At 40.9% G+C, this 18,295-nt stretch overlaps 1 protein-coding gene across 4 annotated transcripts in view; it reads left to right on the forward strand.

The window, feature by feature from the left end:
• The first annotated feature begins 3,609 nt into the window (after window positions 1-3,609).
• LOC133412716 (regulator of G-protein signaling 6-like) overlaps window positions 3,610-18,295 on the forward strand; it is a 41,666-nt gene continuing 26,980 nt past the window's right edge. For all 4 annotated transcript variants that reach the window (XM_061696293.1, XM_061696294.1, XM_061696295.1 and 1 more), the window contains exons 1-2: window positions 3,610-3,893; window positions 7,486-7,581. In XM_061696293.1, coding sequence (XP_061552277.1) covers window positions 7,498-7,581 — 84 coding nt within the window. In that variant the 5' untranslated portion in view covers window positions 3,610-3,893; window positions 7,486-7,497. The remainder of the gene's footprint in view (window positions 3,894-7,485; window positions 7,582-18,295) is intronic.

Consider the following 18,295-nt stretch of genomic DNA (forward strand, 5'->3'; position numbering starts at 1 on the left):
ATGTAATACAGTAAATTATGAGTTTTCTAAGTTACGAGCTGTCTGTCGGGTAGTTTTCCCTGTAGTGTAAGTGATCGTGTTTTCGTCTCCTGTGTGTGGTGTAACCGTTTTGATTTTGTGCTGCCGTTCTGGCCATGAAACTCTTGACAAAGAAGTTTTAAATCTCAATGAGATTTTTTTTTTACCTGCTTCAATAAAGGATATTGATCAATTTTAGGCATTCATAGCAAAGGGAATCCTTATTGACAACACAAATGGTGGTGGACCACTGAAATACAATTCTTGTATAATGGCAAAGACAAACAGCTTCATAAAAATCGTGAGTTGCACAATTTACGTGTTGCCCTTCAAATTCTACGGAAACAATTGCATGAATGATCCTATCTACTCATTAAACACACATTAGACTTGTTTTTTATACAAACGTAATAACGGCAAAGACAACAATTCAAACTCCATCTTAATGTCCCGTTATTAAGTGAGAAAGGTAGATAGGCCTAACCCTCGCCAATTCCAGCCCAATGTCCCCAACAAGAAATAACAATGAAGTAATTTCACCAGGTGAGGGCGCTGTTATGCAGCACAAATGCTGCAAAGTTTGACAGGCCAACTTTGCACCACACAAGTGTGAATGACTTGAAATTCCTCAAACAATTCCAAATGGGGACCATGTCATTTTTTCACAGATGGAGGTTGTGTTATTAAACACGAAATACTGTATAGAGCAGATTCACGAGTCGGTCCGACTGACTTTGAAATTTCTCATCGCTCATTTTAAAAAACTTGTCATGTGCTACAAGAAGATGAATAATCACAGGAAACTGTGCATGTCTGCATTTCATGGAGAAAGAATCCTGCGTAGTCATCTACTCAGTTTTGAAGCACATGTTTTGTTTTACATGCTGCATGAGGGTAGACCTTCGTGACTGAGTTTCTCTCTTCAAAACGTTCTTCATACTGGAGCTTTTTTTTTTTTTTTGTCTTTTTGTCAGCTATGCAAAAGTTATGAGACCATTTTCAATTTTGACCAAATATGGTTCCTTGCATGTATTTGCCGAAAGCCGATGTTACTATACATCATCATTTTAGCTAATATTTAGTCCCAATTTGTCATTAGTCTTTAAATATTTATGTATTTATTTGCTGTGCCTCATATTAATGTATGCGCACCCTCTTAAGTTACCAAATATGGTTCCTTCCATGATTTAAGCATGAAAACCATTGACGCGTGAAATTATGAAACGTTGAACCAGCAGAGCTCCACGTTCTGCTTATATTGCTTATACTTCACTCCCCATTGTTTCTGTTTGCAGCAGCTTCGAGATAACATGCATGTGTGTGTGTGTGTGTGTGTGTGTGTGTGTGTGTGTGTGTGTGTGTGTGGTGGGGAGTGGGGGGCAGTGTCATTTTGTGTCGGTGAACAGGATGTTTAATTATTTAGCCGTCGTACAGATTATAACAGCCAGCCTTGGCCCCTTTATAGCAGATGAAAATATTCCTGCTTGTCACTTTGCTTGTGTGGAGCCAGAGCTGGAACACACACACACACACACACACACACATACACACCTCGACATACTATATATGCACACATACTGTATATACTGTACATTAGCGATATTTATAGCGTACGTGACTAATGGCAGGAGATCATATAAACCTGGGGTGGCCAACTCAATGAGCTAAAAAAAAAATAACAAAAAACAGCCCTTCCTATTACAAAGAGCCCCCCAAAAAGGATGTGCACGCTATACCAAAACAACAGTAAACTACAATTTCCGTCCACAATGTTACGTACAAATACATGCACTAGATAGTCCTAATATTGGGGAAATATAAGGGGAAATATTATGGACAACTGACTTTTTAATTGCTTGCATCCAAATAAATGGGTCCCTGGAGTCCTTCCCCATCCATCAACTGTAAAATTAATACAAACAAAGTAATATTTTGTGAGCTGCCATTTTCTGAAAATGTGTCTGTGAGTGAGTGATTCTCAACGTGTGGTACTAGAACCACCAGTGGTACTCTGACTCACTCTAGTGGTATGCGAAAGCATCACCGTCCAAGTGCAGTTCAGCTGGATTTAACTTGTTCGTACACATTTTTCATAATCAGGCGCAGTGTTAATGTTCAAACCGTGCATCATGTTAGTGACTTGCGATAATATTTTCAGAAACACTTAGACCTACTAAGCTAGTGTATTTTAATGTTGTCATTATGGTGTACTTGGATCCCTCTGTATTTTATTAAGCCACTGGTGTAGTTAATTTATTAAATGTAAAATACGTATTGTTTGTGCATTAAGTTGTGAAATTAAACAACAAAGTAAATCTCCCATGACCTTTAACAAAGACAGGAAAATGACATACGTTCACTTTCTGCTTGCAAAATTCACTGTCATGCATGTCAATATTATCACGAAGTAAAGTAGGCAGAAATGATTCATTTACCGCGACTACCGTTCATCTATCTATGCCAGTGACGAATAGTGACATGAAGGAGAATGAAATGCTCTTCCACTAAACGGCAGAAGGTGCGATTAAGCCGTGTATACACCCGCTGCCTTTCACACAACGGAAAAATAGCTTTGTCTTTAACTATACTGACCCAGAGTGGTTAAATGTGTAAGTATATATAGTTTTTACGCCGTTTTTTTTTTTGATGGTGTGCAATGAGATTTTCCTAATGTACAGTAAAGCATGTGCCTTGGCTCAATTAAGGTGAGGAAACAGTGCTATATGTGACAAGGCCGCGTTTGACCTCAATTTATTTGTTTTGCCTCGAAGGCAAATCGTAACAATCCTCATTTGTAAGGTGGACGTCGAGATGTGTTTCACCGCAAAGCAATCGTTGTGTTTTCTTGTCCCTCTGCACTGAGATAACACAGCTGCTGAAAGATAAGAGCGTGAAGCTATTTGTCTCCATACCAGTGGCGGGTCATGCAGATGACATGATTGACATGGCGACACAAAAGACTGAATTCTCATTGGACCCAAAAAAACAAACAAACAAAAAAACATGCACATACTGGAAGTAGTGCAGCCAAGAGAAACTCTACAAAAAGGAGAGAATACATTGTTGGGAATCAATTAATACAATACCCCGGAACAACTATTATAATTTAGTTTGTAAATGTAGGTCATAGGTCAGGTACCATGCATTCACGCAGCATCCCTTGCATGATGATGTCATGCATTACTTTGAGAGGTAATAGTAAAAAAAAAACCGCATCCATTGCCATTTAAGCTCGAATGACCACGTCGAAGGAAGTGACATGCAAGTGCGCATCCTCAAGCTACAGGTTTTTTTTTTTTTATTACATAATGCGGTGATTTATAGAGAGGAGGTATAAAAATAACTCTTAGCCTACTTAGGAGAATAAGCACGCTAAGCTTTCACTCGGCGGCAATACACTATTCACAATTTAGCATCCGCCGCTCATGAAATGCTTCTTATTTTTATGTCGCGCACACGCACACACGCACGCAGTCTCGTCTTGACATGCTCTCCAATGCGTCTTTTCATTCCTCCCCCTCTTCCCAAGTTGATCTGCTCTCTCTCTCTTTCTCTCGATCACACACACACTCTCTCACCCGCAAGCAGACATTGGGAGAGGAGAGGAGTGAGGACGACGTGAGGATCTCCTCAACTCGCTCCACTCAAGAGTGAAGAAGAGGAGGGAGGAGGGAGGAATAGACTGCAACCACTCGCTTGCGCCCCCCCCCCCCCCGCCCTCTCTCTCACTCTCTCTCTCTTTTCTTCTTGATCCTCTCTTCTTCTCATCTTGCCAATGACACCATGAACCTGCCTGCCGCTTGTTGCTAAGGGGGGAGCCACGCCGGCGGAAGGGAGCGCAGTGGACAGGACCGGACCGCTCTTCGCGTTCCAAGGTAATGATGCAGCCTTCGGTTGTGGCAGCCGTCAGGTGTCTCACACACACACACACACACGCGCGCGCGCATGTGGCGCACGCACGCGCGCCTAACGAGAGCCGTCGTCAGTGTCCTCGCAGTGGGGTTTGCTGTCCGGTCGTTGCATGATTTCGTGTTGTTTCACTGCAGTTGACATCCTCTGCCAACCCTCCGTGGCCATTGATTCGCATGCTGGGGCAGTTGGGGAGGGGAAGTTGTTCCGATTACCCAGAGAACTAATTGTCACATCACAGTGAGAAGAAAACAAACAAACAAGCACAAATCAATATCTCCCCCCCCCCCCCCCCCCCACGCCCCATTTTTTGCTTTTAAAAGAGCTGAAGTTATCTTTCAGTTTTGTTTTCTCTTCAGGCAGCAGGTGAGCTAGAGCTTAGCATTTCTGCCTGGCCGTTCTGATGTTCGGGGTGCCAATCTTGAGTTTGCATGTTAGCCCTGCGTTTTTTTGTAGGGCATCGCACCTTCCTGCCACATTCGAAAAAACATGCACTAAATTGTCCATAGGTGAGAATGTGAGTGTGAACGCTTGTTTGTCCAGCGATCGGCTGGCGACCGATCCGGGGCGCACCCCACTTCTCAGCCAAACTCAATTGGGATAGGTTTAAACTCACCCACTACCCTAATAAGTACAAGCACAATAGAAAATGGATGGATAGCTTTACAATACTGACATATCCCAATTTAGAGTTGTGCGCCTTCATCGTAGTACTGACATGCTGGACAGCACTGAAGTCTGTTTGACTCTGTTTCAAGAATTTACTGTGTATCTCCTTAGCTCGTTGGCTGTCTTTTATTCCCAACAGTAAATTACAGCAGTGAAATGTTATCACTTATCCACGTGAGCTGTTATTCGAAATTGTTGACAGCATTAAGTTCAATCATGTGATGGTTACCTCTGATCTCCCCCGCATGAAACGCCTTCCCCACCCACTCGCCCACTGACCGCTTTGAGAGCGGCTGTTAAGAGATTTATTTACAAGCTCGCCATCACTTTCTCCAGGCGGTCTCCGCTCGCCAGCGTCCTCCCTCCCCTCTCTCTGACGCTCTGTGTTGAATTAATTCCACTCTACAAAGGATTTTCATAACCCTGCCTCACACATATTTTGCCACCGAGGGCTCTTGTGTGTATTAAATGGGTTAAAGCCTTTGTTAGTCCTTTAATCGGGCTGCGTAGACAGAGGTGAGGGGGTTGGATTACACGCCCGACACACGGTTCTTCATGTTTGCCTCTCACAGAAGGATCGAGTAGTGCAGTATGGTGAGCAAAGTAAGAACATTTTCAAGTCGTACACATGCAGGTATTGACGTGTACAATGTTCTTATGTGAACTGAATAGAAAGAAATAAATCTGACTGACTGAAGTACACTAAAATCACCAAAGCAGAACAGAACCCCTTCTTTTGTTATTTGCCATATTGTACTGAGTAGCCAGGGCAGAGACATTTACCATTTCTACCTCTGTGGTTATTATCACATTTTCCTTCGTTCCCATCAATTCGATCGTTCTGTTGTACCATCACAAAAAACACGCAAAATCCTAAGGAAAAAAAACAAGATTACATGTGGACTGAACATTTTAGGTTGTTTTCAAATGAACTGGAATTTGGAGGATTACAAATAAAAAAATAAATATATTGGATATTTCCTACAAATGACAAGAACTGATGTTTTTTAAAAACTTTCTGCAGTAAAAGAAGCAAGAAACATCCCCAAAAATCTTAAAGATTTCCCAAAATGGCCAGGAACAAACTGAAAGAGTCGTTCTTTTTGTGGTGACAATCTTATGAGACATGATAAAGTATCATGAGATTTGCTGATACCTCACGTGAAGACCAAAAAATAAAAATTAAAAATTTAATTCTACCGTGGTCCGAAGTCCAAATCGTACAATCTTTAGGTAGCAGCAAGCCAGCTCGCTTAAGGTTGAGAACTTGAGAAAGTACAGTAACGTGTGACACGTTACCTTGAAGGTGAAAAAATTTTTTCGATGTAATTTACATTTTTAAGGTCTCATGAAATGTGACCAAGTCTCACGAGAGTTCCTGAAGATTTGTGTGACTTTGTTCATAATAAAGATGATTTTCCTCCATTTTTCCGTTTGTATGACTCTTCGGGTGTTTGATTATTTTTTTTAAGTTTCAATGTACTATTAATTCCAAATTTGATGATCCTTAGGGTGTCCACTTTTTGGGTTTTGTTGTCGTTTGAAATGAGGAGGTGGAGAATCGTGAGAAAAATAACCCAAAAAAATCATTTATTTTAAACATGCTGAGCTAAACTGATGTTTAAAGGGAAAATGGCAGTGGCTGCTGTGGATCGGTCGGTTAGTGGCAAAACTCTCATGAGAGAGGCTAAAAAAATTTGTGTTTTTAAGTTTTGTTGACTTGCGCAAAGGCAAAATTTAAAAACATGACTGATTCTCTTTGAGCAGACAGCTAATCTTTTGCATCGTCTGCTCAGAAAGACAGCCTTATGGATTGCATAGAACCTGCCTTTATGTAAACAATGGCGTGTCAAGGGGGCCCCTGGGAACAGGAAGCTGTAATGCTAGAGAACAGCTTGACAAAAAAAACATGCAAATGCATATTTTAAGCGAAAATCAGCTGTGAGATACTGACTTTGGTGTAACATTAGCTCGCTAGGGAACAGGAAGGTATAATTCTGGAGAACAGCTCCAGAAAAGTTGACTTTTAAAAAAAAACAAAAAAACTTCAACTGTGTTAAAGACAAAATTATACTATTTAATTTTTTTTTTTTAAAGTGATTTTTTTTTTCTTCCTACTGAGATGTAACAATAGGGAACAAAGGGAACAAAAACAAAAAAAGGCAAAGGCAAAATGAAATTCATTTTCTTCCTTCTTGCAGTGGGACAATAGTTCCCCTGGGAACAGGAAGCTGTAATTCAAGAGAACAGCTTGACAAAAAAAAAGAAAAGACAAATCATGTAGGCCGATTTTTTTTTTTTTAAACTAACAGTGTTAAAGGCATAATGAAAAAAAAAGTTTGGATTTTTTCCCCCCCTTCCTCTTGTGATGCGACAATTTCCTGGAACTGGAAGCTGCAATTCCAGCGAACAGCTTTTAAAAAAAAAAAAAAAAAAAAAAAAAAAGCAATCACTTAAAAATCTAGAGTGGGCCCGAACAATGAACCGCAATATAGTGGGGGTCCACTGTATGACTTTTTTTTTTTTTTTACCATTCGCCCATCAGTGCTAATTTTGTGCTGATTTCTGTGTGGTTTTCTTGTGTCTGGCATTTACTTAGCTGCTCGTGTTATTGTCTACACCTGCTTTCGTCATCTCTGCTACTCTTGTGCCGCCCAATCAGCTGCTGCCATCCTTATATATATATATATATATATATATATATATATATACGTGTATATATATATATGTGTATATATATATATATATATATTTTTTTTTTTTTAATTGTTTTTTTTAATGAAATTGACAATTTCATACCAAGTCCATGTTAGAGCGTCGCTCTATGGAGGTCTAAATTGCCATAATCCGCAACCTTAAATGGCAGAATGTTATTGTTTTGTCTGACAGGTGTGAGTGAAGATGGCAGAAGGCTCCAAAGAGCGCGTTCTCGTGGACATCACAGATCCAGATGAGGACTCTCCAAACATGATCATCTACAGAAAGGCAAGCCTGACTTCGATTGCGTGTGTGGGGGAGGGGCTGCGTGGGACTTTGACTGGGAGGCAATGACTCTTGGATTGTGACGGCTCGCTGGTCCATATCAGGCTGAATGTTCACGCTGCGTTCTCTCGTGTTCAAAAAAGTCTCAGGATTAGAAGTGTCTCCATCACGAGTTGGACAGTTTTCATGCGTCCAGTGTTGAAGGCAGAGAGGCGGTCACGTGAGAAGTTCTGTCGATTGTTCATCGGCTGCCTTTAGATTAGAGGCTGAGCGATACTGGAAGCCGGTTGCGGCGTTTGGTTGATGGCCATTATTTGTGTCTGCGGCACTATCACAAGACATGCGCGCTTTCTCCTGATTGGAGCTGTAATGCAAAGGTCGGCAGTCTAAGGCACGTGGTTCATGTGTAGCCGGCAAGAGTATTTGACCCGGTCCACCATACAATTCCAAAATTGAGTAAAACCTCAGGAACTGTTATATAAATCCACTTATAGTAATTCACTGCTATTTGGGTTGGGTGAGAACCCAGCTCTGATGCGGGAAAAAGCATCAATTTATCCCCCCCTCATAAAATGTTTAAATTGCACATGCAGTGGAAAGCTTGGCTTCCCAGTTAGGGGCTGTCTCTTGATTGTTGAATTATTTTGATGTGTTGAACTGGACTGTAATGCCCTCGCATGTTGGCAAGGTGTAGCACTTCAACGTCAACGCTACTTTCTAAGTAACAGTTCAACACACGAAAATGAGAACACCTGCAAGAAACTGCTGCAGCCACCACTCGTGCAACTCGCCAGTCACTAGGCCATGCCTCTTAGAGGCACACACGCAACACACATACCACAGCGTGTCGTGTAATTACGCATTGTGAAAGCAATTTCTTCACATTATCGCTTTGTTCTATCCAAAATGCGTTTTTTTTTCTCACTGCATCAAATGTTTTTGGGGATGGGGACTAGGTTGGAACAGAATGGCATTTTTAGTTCAACGGTCAAAAAGTTGTAACTGCGACTGTATCAATAGTTTAAACCATAACTACACCACTAACTATGATGCCAAAACAATTCAATAACATTTCAAACTAAGCTTACATTACTTACAGGTTTGATTTTGAAATGCACCCAAGGTTCACATGTAAAAAGAACAACCCAGGCTCCACTTGGCTCCTCCCCAACTTGCGAAGCTTGTCTCTGTCAAGATGTCACATTTACTTGGACCAACTACTGTACTACTCTCTTATTTAGACAAGGTTTCTTGCGACTTCTTGGGGCATTTCACAAAGAACACAGACTGCGACTAGGTGAGATTTTCAGCAAATAACCAAGCATAGGTTTCCCCAAAGAATGAACAGATTAATTTGTGACCAGCGAACAGAGAACAATACAAGTTTGAGCATATTTTCATAAATTTTGTCATGCTCCGAGGCAAGTCTCCTAGTAATTGTCTTTCACAAGCGAGCTGCAAGCCTGCAGTCATTTCCAGTATGTGGGTCACTTTGTCCGCCCATTGTCTCCTCCCCTATTGACAATACCCCTCTCCCTTTTCTACCGCATTGCAAAAGAACACCAACACTGCACATCTTCGCAGTTTACGCTGGCACATGGCTTCATTATGCAACGCTGCTCGGGCCCGGAGGCGCCACATCGGAGCGGCAGGTTTTTGCTCGTCGGTGTGCAGCCTGCGCCGAGCTTTTGTCATGTTGTGCGTCAGTCGCGTACACGGCGACAGGAACGGTCAAGGCTGACGGGGTTTATTTACCGCTTTTTTTCTTCTTCTTCCAAACCAGACGTGAAAGCATGATGATTCCAAGAATATCAATGTTTCAGGTTTCTCTTGCTAGAATTGGAACCTGTTATTTTATTATATAATACTAGAATTATAGAACGTTAACTAGATAAAGCACAAATATAGGGATGCACTGAAACCCCTTTCTTTTTTTTATGTTAAAAAATCTGGCCCCCCTTGAGTTTGACACCAGTGGTTTAAGAATACCACAGATTGTAAATAAAATGTACGACAATTGTATGCAACTCGGAAAGCGGAATTCATCCATTTTGCAGTCTGCTAACAAATTGTTGTAATCTGTGTTAAAATATCTTCACACAACTGACCTGCCTCCTGCTCCACCTTCCCATAAATTACCTTAGGCTGGGAAAGTGTGTTTTTTAGTCGGAATACGAATACAGACGTAGAGTATCAACACATCTAGCGATACTGGTATTGCGGAATCCCTACAAAAAAAAATGGAAATTAGTTTCCATGAAAGGAAAGAACTGTTTGCGAATCAGGATGACTGTGCCAATACAGGCGTTTGTCATGATGGCATCAATTGATTCGCCATCAATCATAATGGCTGCATGTGTATCTGTTTGAAAATGTGTTTTGAGAAATGCGTGAAAGGTGGTTTGGCTGGCCATTGGAGACGCTTGTTCAAAGCCTGGCACTATAAAACCTGTTTTCATTGGTTCTTGTTGTCGTTACACACTGAGAATGTGTGACAGTCAAAATGGTTATAAAATTGACTTAAAAGGTTATCATCGGACAGTGAAGCTATGACAAAGCGAAGACTTGTCAGCCTTAAGCCATCAGACTTTCACTGCTGAGTCCAGAATGGTCTTGTCAAGCGCTCAAACAACTGGATGTGAAATGTAGTCGTGCTATACTGTCGATGGGTTGCAAAACATAAGGGGCTGTGTAGGTGTTTACAAGTGGGTTATTAGTGAGGCAGAGTGTTGAGCAGTGGTGCTTATTTGTCTGCATGCATTGCACTGAAGGTGCTGCAGTCCTACAGCATCTTTCCCACCAAAAGAGGAAGTGAAGGAAGACGATTCAATAACTGCAGGACGCCTTATTGCCTCCCGCGGGCGGAGACGGAATATCTGCCGTGGCAAAAGTAGGTTGCCACACTTAGCCGGTCTGTTTATATAATCGTACGCCCCACACTTTTGCTCTTCTCCCCCTTTTTCGGATGCTTCCAATTAATAGTAGAAAAGTCATTCCATCTGGTCCTCAGAGACTTCTGGGCCCCTTTTCATTTATCGGCATCTTTTCTCTCATTATGTTATCATGCGCGTAAATAAGTATTAATGCTGTCATTTTTGAGTCCATTGGGCAGATTACATTTGCATGAAAAATCTTTGAATAAAAAAATAAACTAACCCAATAAATAATAATACAATATATCTTGTGAGACTTAAAACAGTTTTATTCCCAAAAGTACAATATTAAACCTTCTCTAAAGTGGTATCGTTCAAAGGCCAGTATTGCAGCACAACGACCAAACCCTAACGTTCTTGGAGACGAGCTAATGGGCGCAACAATGATGAAGAGATGATTTACTCACAAATACCATAATTAGCACATTTATTTTAAACGTGTCAAACTTCGTATTAATACCCAAGTTTGGTGACCCCTGCTCTAGAACGTATTCCCCACGATGAACGAGGGTTCATTGTTTACCCGTCGCTATATCCTGGGTGAAGTACTGTAGTTTTTTCAAGTTTAGTTTTTTTAGCCCATTTACTTTTTTTTTTTTTTTATAAAGTGTCTGTGGCATGACTCTCAAACCCCTCCCCTTACTTTCATCTGGGAATGAATCAGTGCAGCACAGCGAGGTTGTAGTTAGCAGTCAAATGGTTTTGGGGTCCAATCTCAACCAGGCCCAGTAAAGACAAAGATAATAAGGCTGTTTTTGTCCTGGGGTGAATCGGTCACGGTAATAGGGTCCAAAACGGGTCGGGCCGACAATCGTAAATATTTAACGTTCAGTATTTACAACCAAATCCGAATCAAGACTTTGCCAGGATCGTAACCCCCCCCAGTGTCTTTTTTTAAACATCAGAGTCCCAAGACCACCATCATTCCCTCCTCTCGTGTCCTCTTCCAAGATGAGTATTGTTTCACGGTTGTTGCCACGTTTTTGTTTTTTTTCTTTTCTTTTTGTTCGATCCCATTTGATCGTGTCGTGAGATTTGTCTTGGAGGACTCGATTCTAGATCGGTGGTGGAACCACACACAGTACGATCAAACCTATTAAATGCCTTTTTTAAAATCTTGATTCGTGGGGTCTGTAACACAAACAATTTCTAAGATTAAAAAATATATATATCCTTATCTGTACCAGGCTGAAATTGTCCATTGGTGTGAGTGTGAATGGTTGTCTGTTCCCTGCAATTGGCTGGCAACCTGGCGGGATATTTTCAGAACTGAAAGACACGCTTTAGAAAGATTTGAGACAAATTTATCTGCCTTCAAATTGAAAGTCGAATTCTAAGCTCTTCGGCCGCCAAACTGTTCAAGTCCATTTCTCAAGTTTCCTGACGTGCTTGGGGGGCTCTTGACTGAGTCCACATGTTAGGGGGACATAAAATTTGCCTTGCCCTTGGCTCTGGCAGCCGTCCCTATGCCATTCATTCTAGTGTCCACTTAGGACAAGCATTCTAAGCACAGCCAGTGCTTTATCATGTATGACGGTGTTAGCCCTGTCTCTATTTTGCACCATGGGAGCTTTTATCTTACTGAAGCCTCCACGCTAAGTGCCAGCGTGGCTTGCTGTCCAAGTTGGCTCGATACTGTCTGATAAAACAAATGTAAAGTTTTGCCTCTTATGTGAATGCTGCTCTGCTTTCCAGTTCAGCAGAAGGCCCAGCAAAATCCTGGAAGTCCAGTGGAAAGGCATCATAATTGGATGATGATTTAATGTTTTGGCAGCGACCGCACTGTTGACAGGATTATTCACCTAGAGAACCACTGCGAGTGAAATAAAAGGCTTTTCTCCGGCGAGGAGTGTGTCCTGTGCCAAAAGCTCTTCTATTGGCCGACAGTGTACTCCGACTAACAGGCGTTCATCCACTAGTGCAGCCGGTGTTTGTGTGCTTCTTAATGAGATGTAAAAGTTCTTTATGCATGCTTTGGCTGCCGCTAATAGGAAGCTTTGTGCATGTTTCCATAAGAGTGGGGGGTGTCCATTCATCTTGCAGTGAGTGAGACCACCGTGTCCCACATTTATGCGCCCTAAAAAAGCCTCCACAGCCTCCCGCTTATCACACTTGGTGAAAAGGCTGCTCGCATGCACACGGAGGCTCCTCGGCGACCTCCCACTCTACTCGCAATGACCTGAGAGTCTCTGTGGGACACGCGGGAAGCTCCCTGCACTGCTTCCAAGTTCATGATGTCAAAGTAATGCAAGTCCACTTGGATTTTCCGCGTTCATTTTTTTCTTTCTTTTCCTAGATACACTGGATCAACAATTTGGAGACAAGCATCTGAGCATGTTAAATGGGTTTTACATGCAAAATTTGATTTACATCTTCAAAAAAGTTATCCATGTGCCATTAGGTTGACAAAGTGCAGCAACAATTGTTTGAAAACACTGTGACAATTGCAAATTAATTTTGTAACCAAGTCATATGACAAAAAAAAAAATAATGGATTGCCATTGAAAATGTTTTAATAAAAGAGTACTTATTGTGAATTTGTGAAAATCCAATTTCCCGCTCAACAGTAAACAAAACACTCTTTGGAGACCTGCCGGGTAATTCATTGGGGAATTATTGAATATTGTGTGGAAAGATCCTCGTCATTTTTTTCATGCTCATTACAACTGTTCCAGTTAAGGTGGCTTTTCTTAAAATGTAATGACTACACCCCTAATTACAACTTTTCTCATTTCTCTTCTCATGGTCCACTTGCATTGGGGCCAAGCGGTGAAGGGATTTGAACTGTACAGCTTCTGATTCTGCATGCATAAATCGGGAAACATTTTCAGAAAGTTGCAAATGAAATTAAATTGGCTAAATTCTGACGCAATACAAAGATTAGAAATTTACATTGTGGTTTTATCACAGGAGAATAAAAATAAATGAATAAAAAAAATAATAATCAAGAATCCGCCTGTGACACGCCTGTATTCACAAATGGCCAATTACCTGCAGGCAGAGAAGCATGGGAATCCACTAATAAATTTCTTTCTATAATGCTATTGTATCAAAACAAACTCCTTTTCTCAAGCGTGTTGCTGAGTCGCAGCCAGATGAGGGCCTCCTCATGCAGAGTCAGCAGCTCCTGTTCTGTGGCAGTGTGAACCTTGAACCCGGGCCACTGGAGGTTTACTCCTCTCTACATTCCACACAGAGCAGAATTGTAATTTAAAGAAAATCCATAGGTGAAAAAGCTTCATTTTGCATGGAATGACCATGGGCAAATCTCATGCATGGCTTGGGAAAAGGGGCGGTGCGTTTCTTTTAGCGTCAACAAATCAGCAGCGCTACCAATACTCAGCTAGCATTAACTCTAAAAAAAAATCGGACGTGATGGCTGATATGCATGGAGGACTTATTGAGAATGAAGTGTTACTATAACACGATTGGTGTGAAGTTTTTCTTTTTTTTTGGAATGTACAAATGATAAAATAAAAAAAGGTGATAAACTCACCAGTTGAACAGAAGGTTGCTAATTCCGCTTATGAGTCCAGCGCAGATCCTTGCGGTCCCTTCGCTCTGTCTGTTTGCCCGTTTAATGCGCAGTTGTTGGCAACTTTATTTTGGGGGGGGGGGGGGGGGAGGAGGGTATTCCGCCATAGTTTTAGCAAAGCTCCTGAAGCCAAAGGTCAGGGCAAGGATGCAGGGGAGGGGGGAGTGGGGGGAGGGGGGCGGGGGGGGGGGGGGGGGTTGATTGATCTTGGGTTCATCATTACACTTCTTGAGAAATGGTATAGAGGACAATTAAAAAAAATGCAAAAACAAACCGAGTTGGAGGGGATCCGCTTCTGAGTTGGTTTGTTTTTGTCTATTTCTGTTTGGATATGAGAGTGGGTGATTTTCTGTTTTTCTGTTCTATTACAACACGAGCGTTTTTCACTGTAGTAATATTAAACCTTTGTTTCCTTTTTTTTTTGCAGTCCCCCTGTTGGAAACGGATTTACTTCAGGATGTGATGCCGTTTTTGAAGCGTGGACTGTAGAAGCATACAAGGCTGAGCTTTGGCTGTCAAAGAGCATTTGTCGACTTTGATTGAATTACTGTAAAAGCTGATTGGAATCATACTGTGGTTCATTTACTGTGACTGATAACGCATTTTAAAAGAACATTAGGGAGCAAGAGTATTCTGAGATGACCTAGAGAGTGTAGATGAAGATGCAATCGCATCTCTGGAGGCTGATGTGATGAATCCGAATAAATTCAGAAATATCAGCATGATGTGCACTTTTAACAGCACAGATCCTGCAAAACCTGCAGTGGTGTTATGTAATGTGACCCTGAAATCGCTTTCCTTCTCGTTTTCAGGGCTGCTTGTTTAAACCTTCAGGGATCTTGTTTGGGAATGTTTCTCAATTTCACATGTTCCAGTTTCACTCACCGTTTTGCTAATTAAGAATTTAACTTGTCATTGATGACTGTTGTGCCTCTGCGGTATGTTTCATAATGATGAAGATTATACAGTATGTAAAAAATCTGTCGTTTTATGGAATTTCAGTGTTCATAACGCAGTCATCTTAGCATTTTGCACAAACGATTAAGCAGTCGCCTCTCTCTCTCCCTAATTTATAACTTAGTTACAATTAATGTGAAGGGTGAAATTCCGAAAGGCTTTATAGTCATGTAAAATTTAAATGGTCTGAAAACAAGGTTTAAATCTGTTTTACCTTCCACTGGGCTCCTTTCTTGCCATGCAAAAGTGTCTACTCATGTCTTGGCATGAATTAAAAGTCCTGACCGACTTGCAATGCCATTTCCACATTCCCCTTGCAACATATTTACATTTGACAGTTTTAATAATTTAATCTTTGAATCTACAGGATTTACACATTCAAAAGGATGCTAATTAACCCACACATGAAAGCCTTAATGCTATCATTGTAATCATATTTGCATTTTATGGCTCAGAGGTGCATTGAATGGTGTTGCTAGGTAGAAATTAGAGGCCCTGCTCGTACTGTATTGCAATCATTCTCTCTCTCGTCCTACATTTAATAATTCATTAATGAATTGAAAGCAGTTGCTAGATTAGACACGAGCTTGCCTGGAAGTGAAGCTGTGACTCAGATGAGCAGCAGCTGCGTTCTGTTGGACCTTGGCGTCTTGACGCGTGTGTTATGACTCCTTTTTGGTCTCTGGGTCGAGGCTGAAGCCGGGATGAGTCACCCAGGTCACAATTGTGAGTCACCTCGGCCTAGCTGGAAAGCCCGGCGAGGCCGGACCGCATCATGTGGCTCTGCTCCAGAACATAGACCTGCATCCCAACCAGGATCCTTGACCTGGTCGCCGTTTTTTTAGTCTTCCTCAGTTAAGCACTGTGCAACCACACAACTAACTTTTGTCAGAAGACAACAGCCGTAAAGGGGGTGGGGGGGGGGGGGAATGGCAAGTCCGGCTTCAAACAATTATGGCATCAATTCTAGTTATGCTCGTTACTGTAGCATACACAGGAAGTCCTCTAATTTAGTGGCCACTTGACGTTTCCACATTTAGATTATATCCAATACTTTACCAGTTTTGATAACTTGGAATGGGGGGAAACTTTGCAGTCTGCACACAATAGTTTCCTTTTAACATACGTAGTAGTTGTACTGCGGAGAAAAAAAACACCAGGAACACTGCCAAAACGTGTTTCTATCCCTTTCATGTTTTGAAATGACTAACAAAAAAAATATTACCTCATTTTTGTTTTTTTTCAGATTACACTTTTTAAATTAGAATTTTTGAACGCATGAAACCAGTTTTTTTTTTTTAGGCTGGCACAAGGCACCGGGTTCTCAACGAACCATTCTTGTAGTCATCAACCAATTCTCTTAAGGCCATGGATCTGGAATATCTTGCTTCTGAGAATCTGTTGCTGCTGTTGTTTACGCTCCCTTTCTATTTCCATCTTTTTTACGTCATGTCGTTATCCGCAGAAGTCAAAAGGTAACAAGCCTACTTTGATGAAGTAAGGAGTAGAAAGTCCAAATAAGTTTCAAAATGTAGGGAGTAAATATAAAAAAAACTACTATGAAGTACCAATACCTGAAAACTCTACTCAAGTACAGCAAGTATTTGTACTTGAAATTGGTGGAGCCTATGTTAGAATATGATGTGTACACTGGAGGATCATGCCACAAAAACCTGATTAATCCCACCTTCTTTTTCATCTCCTTGTCAGGCAACGTGACTGTACTGCAATTCATTTAGACAATGCATCTGTGCTTAAGATATGCACACATGGAAATACAGTAGGGTTAAGATGGTGGTAAGGCAATGGAGCTTGAGGCAGAGTAGTGTTGACAATATTGTAAAAAGCCTGCAAATGCAAGATCATTATTAAAGCACTTTGCTACCAACAGTGTCATCAAACTGAGTAACTTTTTTGCTGTCTGATTACTTTTGGCATATTTTAAAAAATAAAATTACTGAATTGCTGCATGTATTCAGATTTGTTTTGTGGTATGGTCCACAGTTCTCACACAGACGATATTATTTAAGTGACAGGAAGTGTAACGCTCTCATGCTGCAGCCACAAGTCTATTCTGTAAACAAATGCAGTGCTGCTCAGGCTCTGGCTAGCGGACATCAAGTCTAGCAAGATGCATTGGGTAGTCTGCCGAACGTTTTGACTAATTCTCAAGGGCACCACATGAACATTAATCACTGCAGTAGGGAGAGGGGGGACGGGGGAGGAGGAGGGGGGGGGGGGGGCGGTGAAGTTGGACCTTTAAGTGGCATTAAAAATAGTCGATGGAGCCAAAGCAATCACAAATGCCATTAGTGTTTTTATAGCATGGAAACTGATCTGATGCACTATTGATGCTGCACTTCCCTAAAATGGAAAGATTTAAGCTACGATACATATTTCTATTTTTTATTATATACATTTTATTAATTTAATGAACTGCTAGCAGTTTTTTTCATGTTCCGGTCTTCACAGTTATTTTACATTTTATTCCCTTACTGCACCAAATGTGAACTTTATTATTATTTTTTTTTATTAATTATTATTCTTATTTTTTTAAATAAGTGTGCCGGCATCTGAATTGAATCTTAGGAAAATATTGAACGGTCATAGACTATTGATCAAAAACCCCTTAATGACATAAATGTATACAATGTAACACCGCATGGCAAAGCATTGTTTTAAAATATAGCTATCATAGTGAAAAGATAAAATATTTTGAGTCCTCCATGGAAGGGTAAAATGTATTTTTGTGGCAAAGTACTACTTAAAATACACGGAATAAAGTTCAAAATATTAGTGCAATGCACCATAACATGAGAGAATACACTGCATGGAGCATACTGTCATGAGATTGCGCTACAAATGGATAATTGATTTGAATGTTGTCAATATGTTAAATATTTTTGTGGCCAAAAAGTACTTGGTTGAGCTTTTGTTATTTGTATGCATGTTGCTACACATGCTGGAGCTAAAAAAAAAAAAAAAGAGTAAATGCTTAAAATGTGGGGGACGGTTGTTGACTGAAATGTTTTTATTATTATTATTATTATTTTTATAAAGCCCTCTCCCATATTTAACGTGATTTGATATAGGTTCAGGTGCATGGGTGGTGTGAGGAGCAGATCGTGACCATTTGTTGAGCTGGTGCTGACATGTAATCGTGTTTTATTGCCGCATTGCACATGCTTCATGTCCCCCGCAATTACATTGCTGCTGTTAATCCAATCTTATTGCCGCTCGGATTGAAACAAATCTAAATTGTGCCTTTTTGAATAGATTTGATAGAATTAAT

This window comes from Phycodurus eques, chromosome 14, assembly GCF_024500275.1.
Source record: "Phycodurus eques isolate BA_2022a chromosome 14, UOR_Pequ_1.1, whole genome shotgun sequence".
NCBI classification, from domain to species: domain Eukaryota; kingdom Metazoa; phylum Chordata; class Actinopteri; order Syngnathiformes; family Syngnathidae; genus Phycodurus; species Phycodurus eques.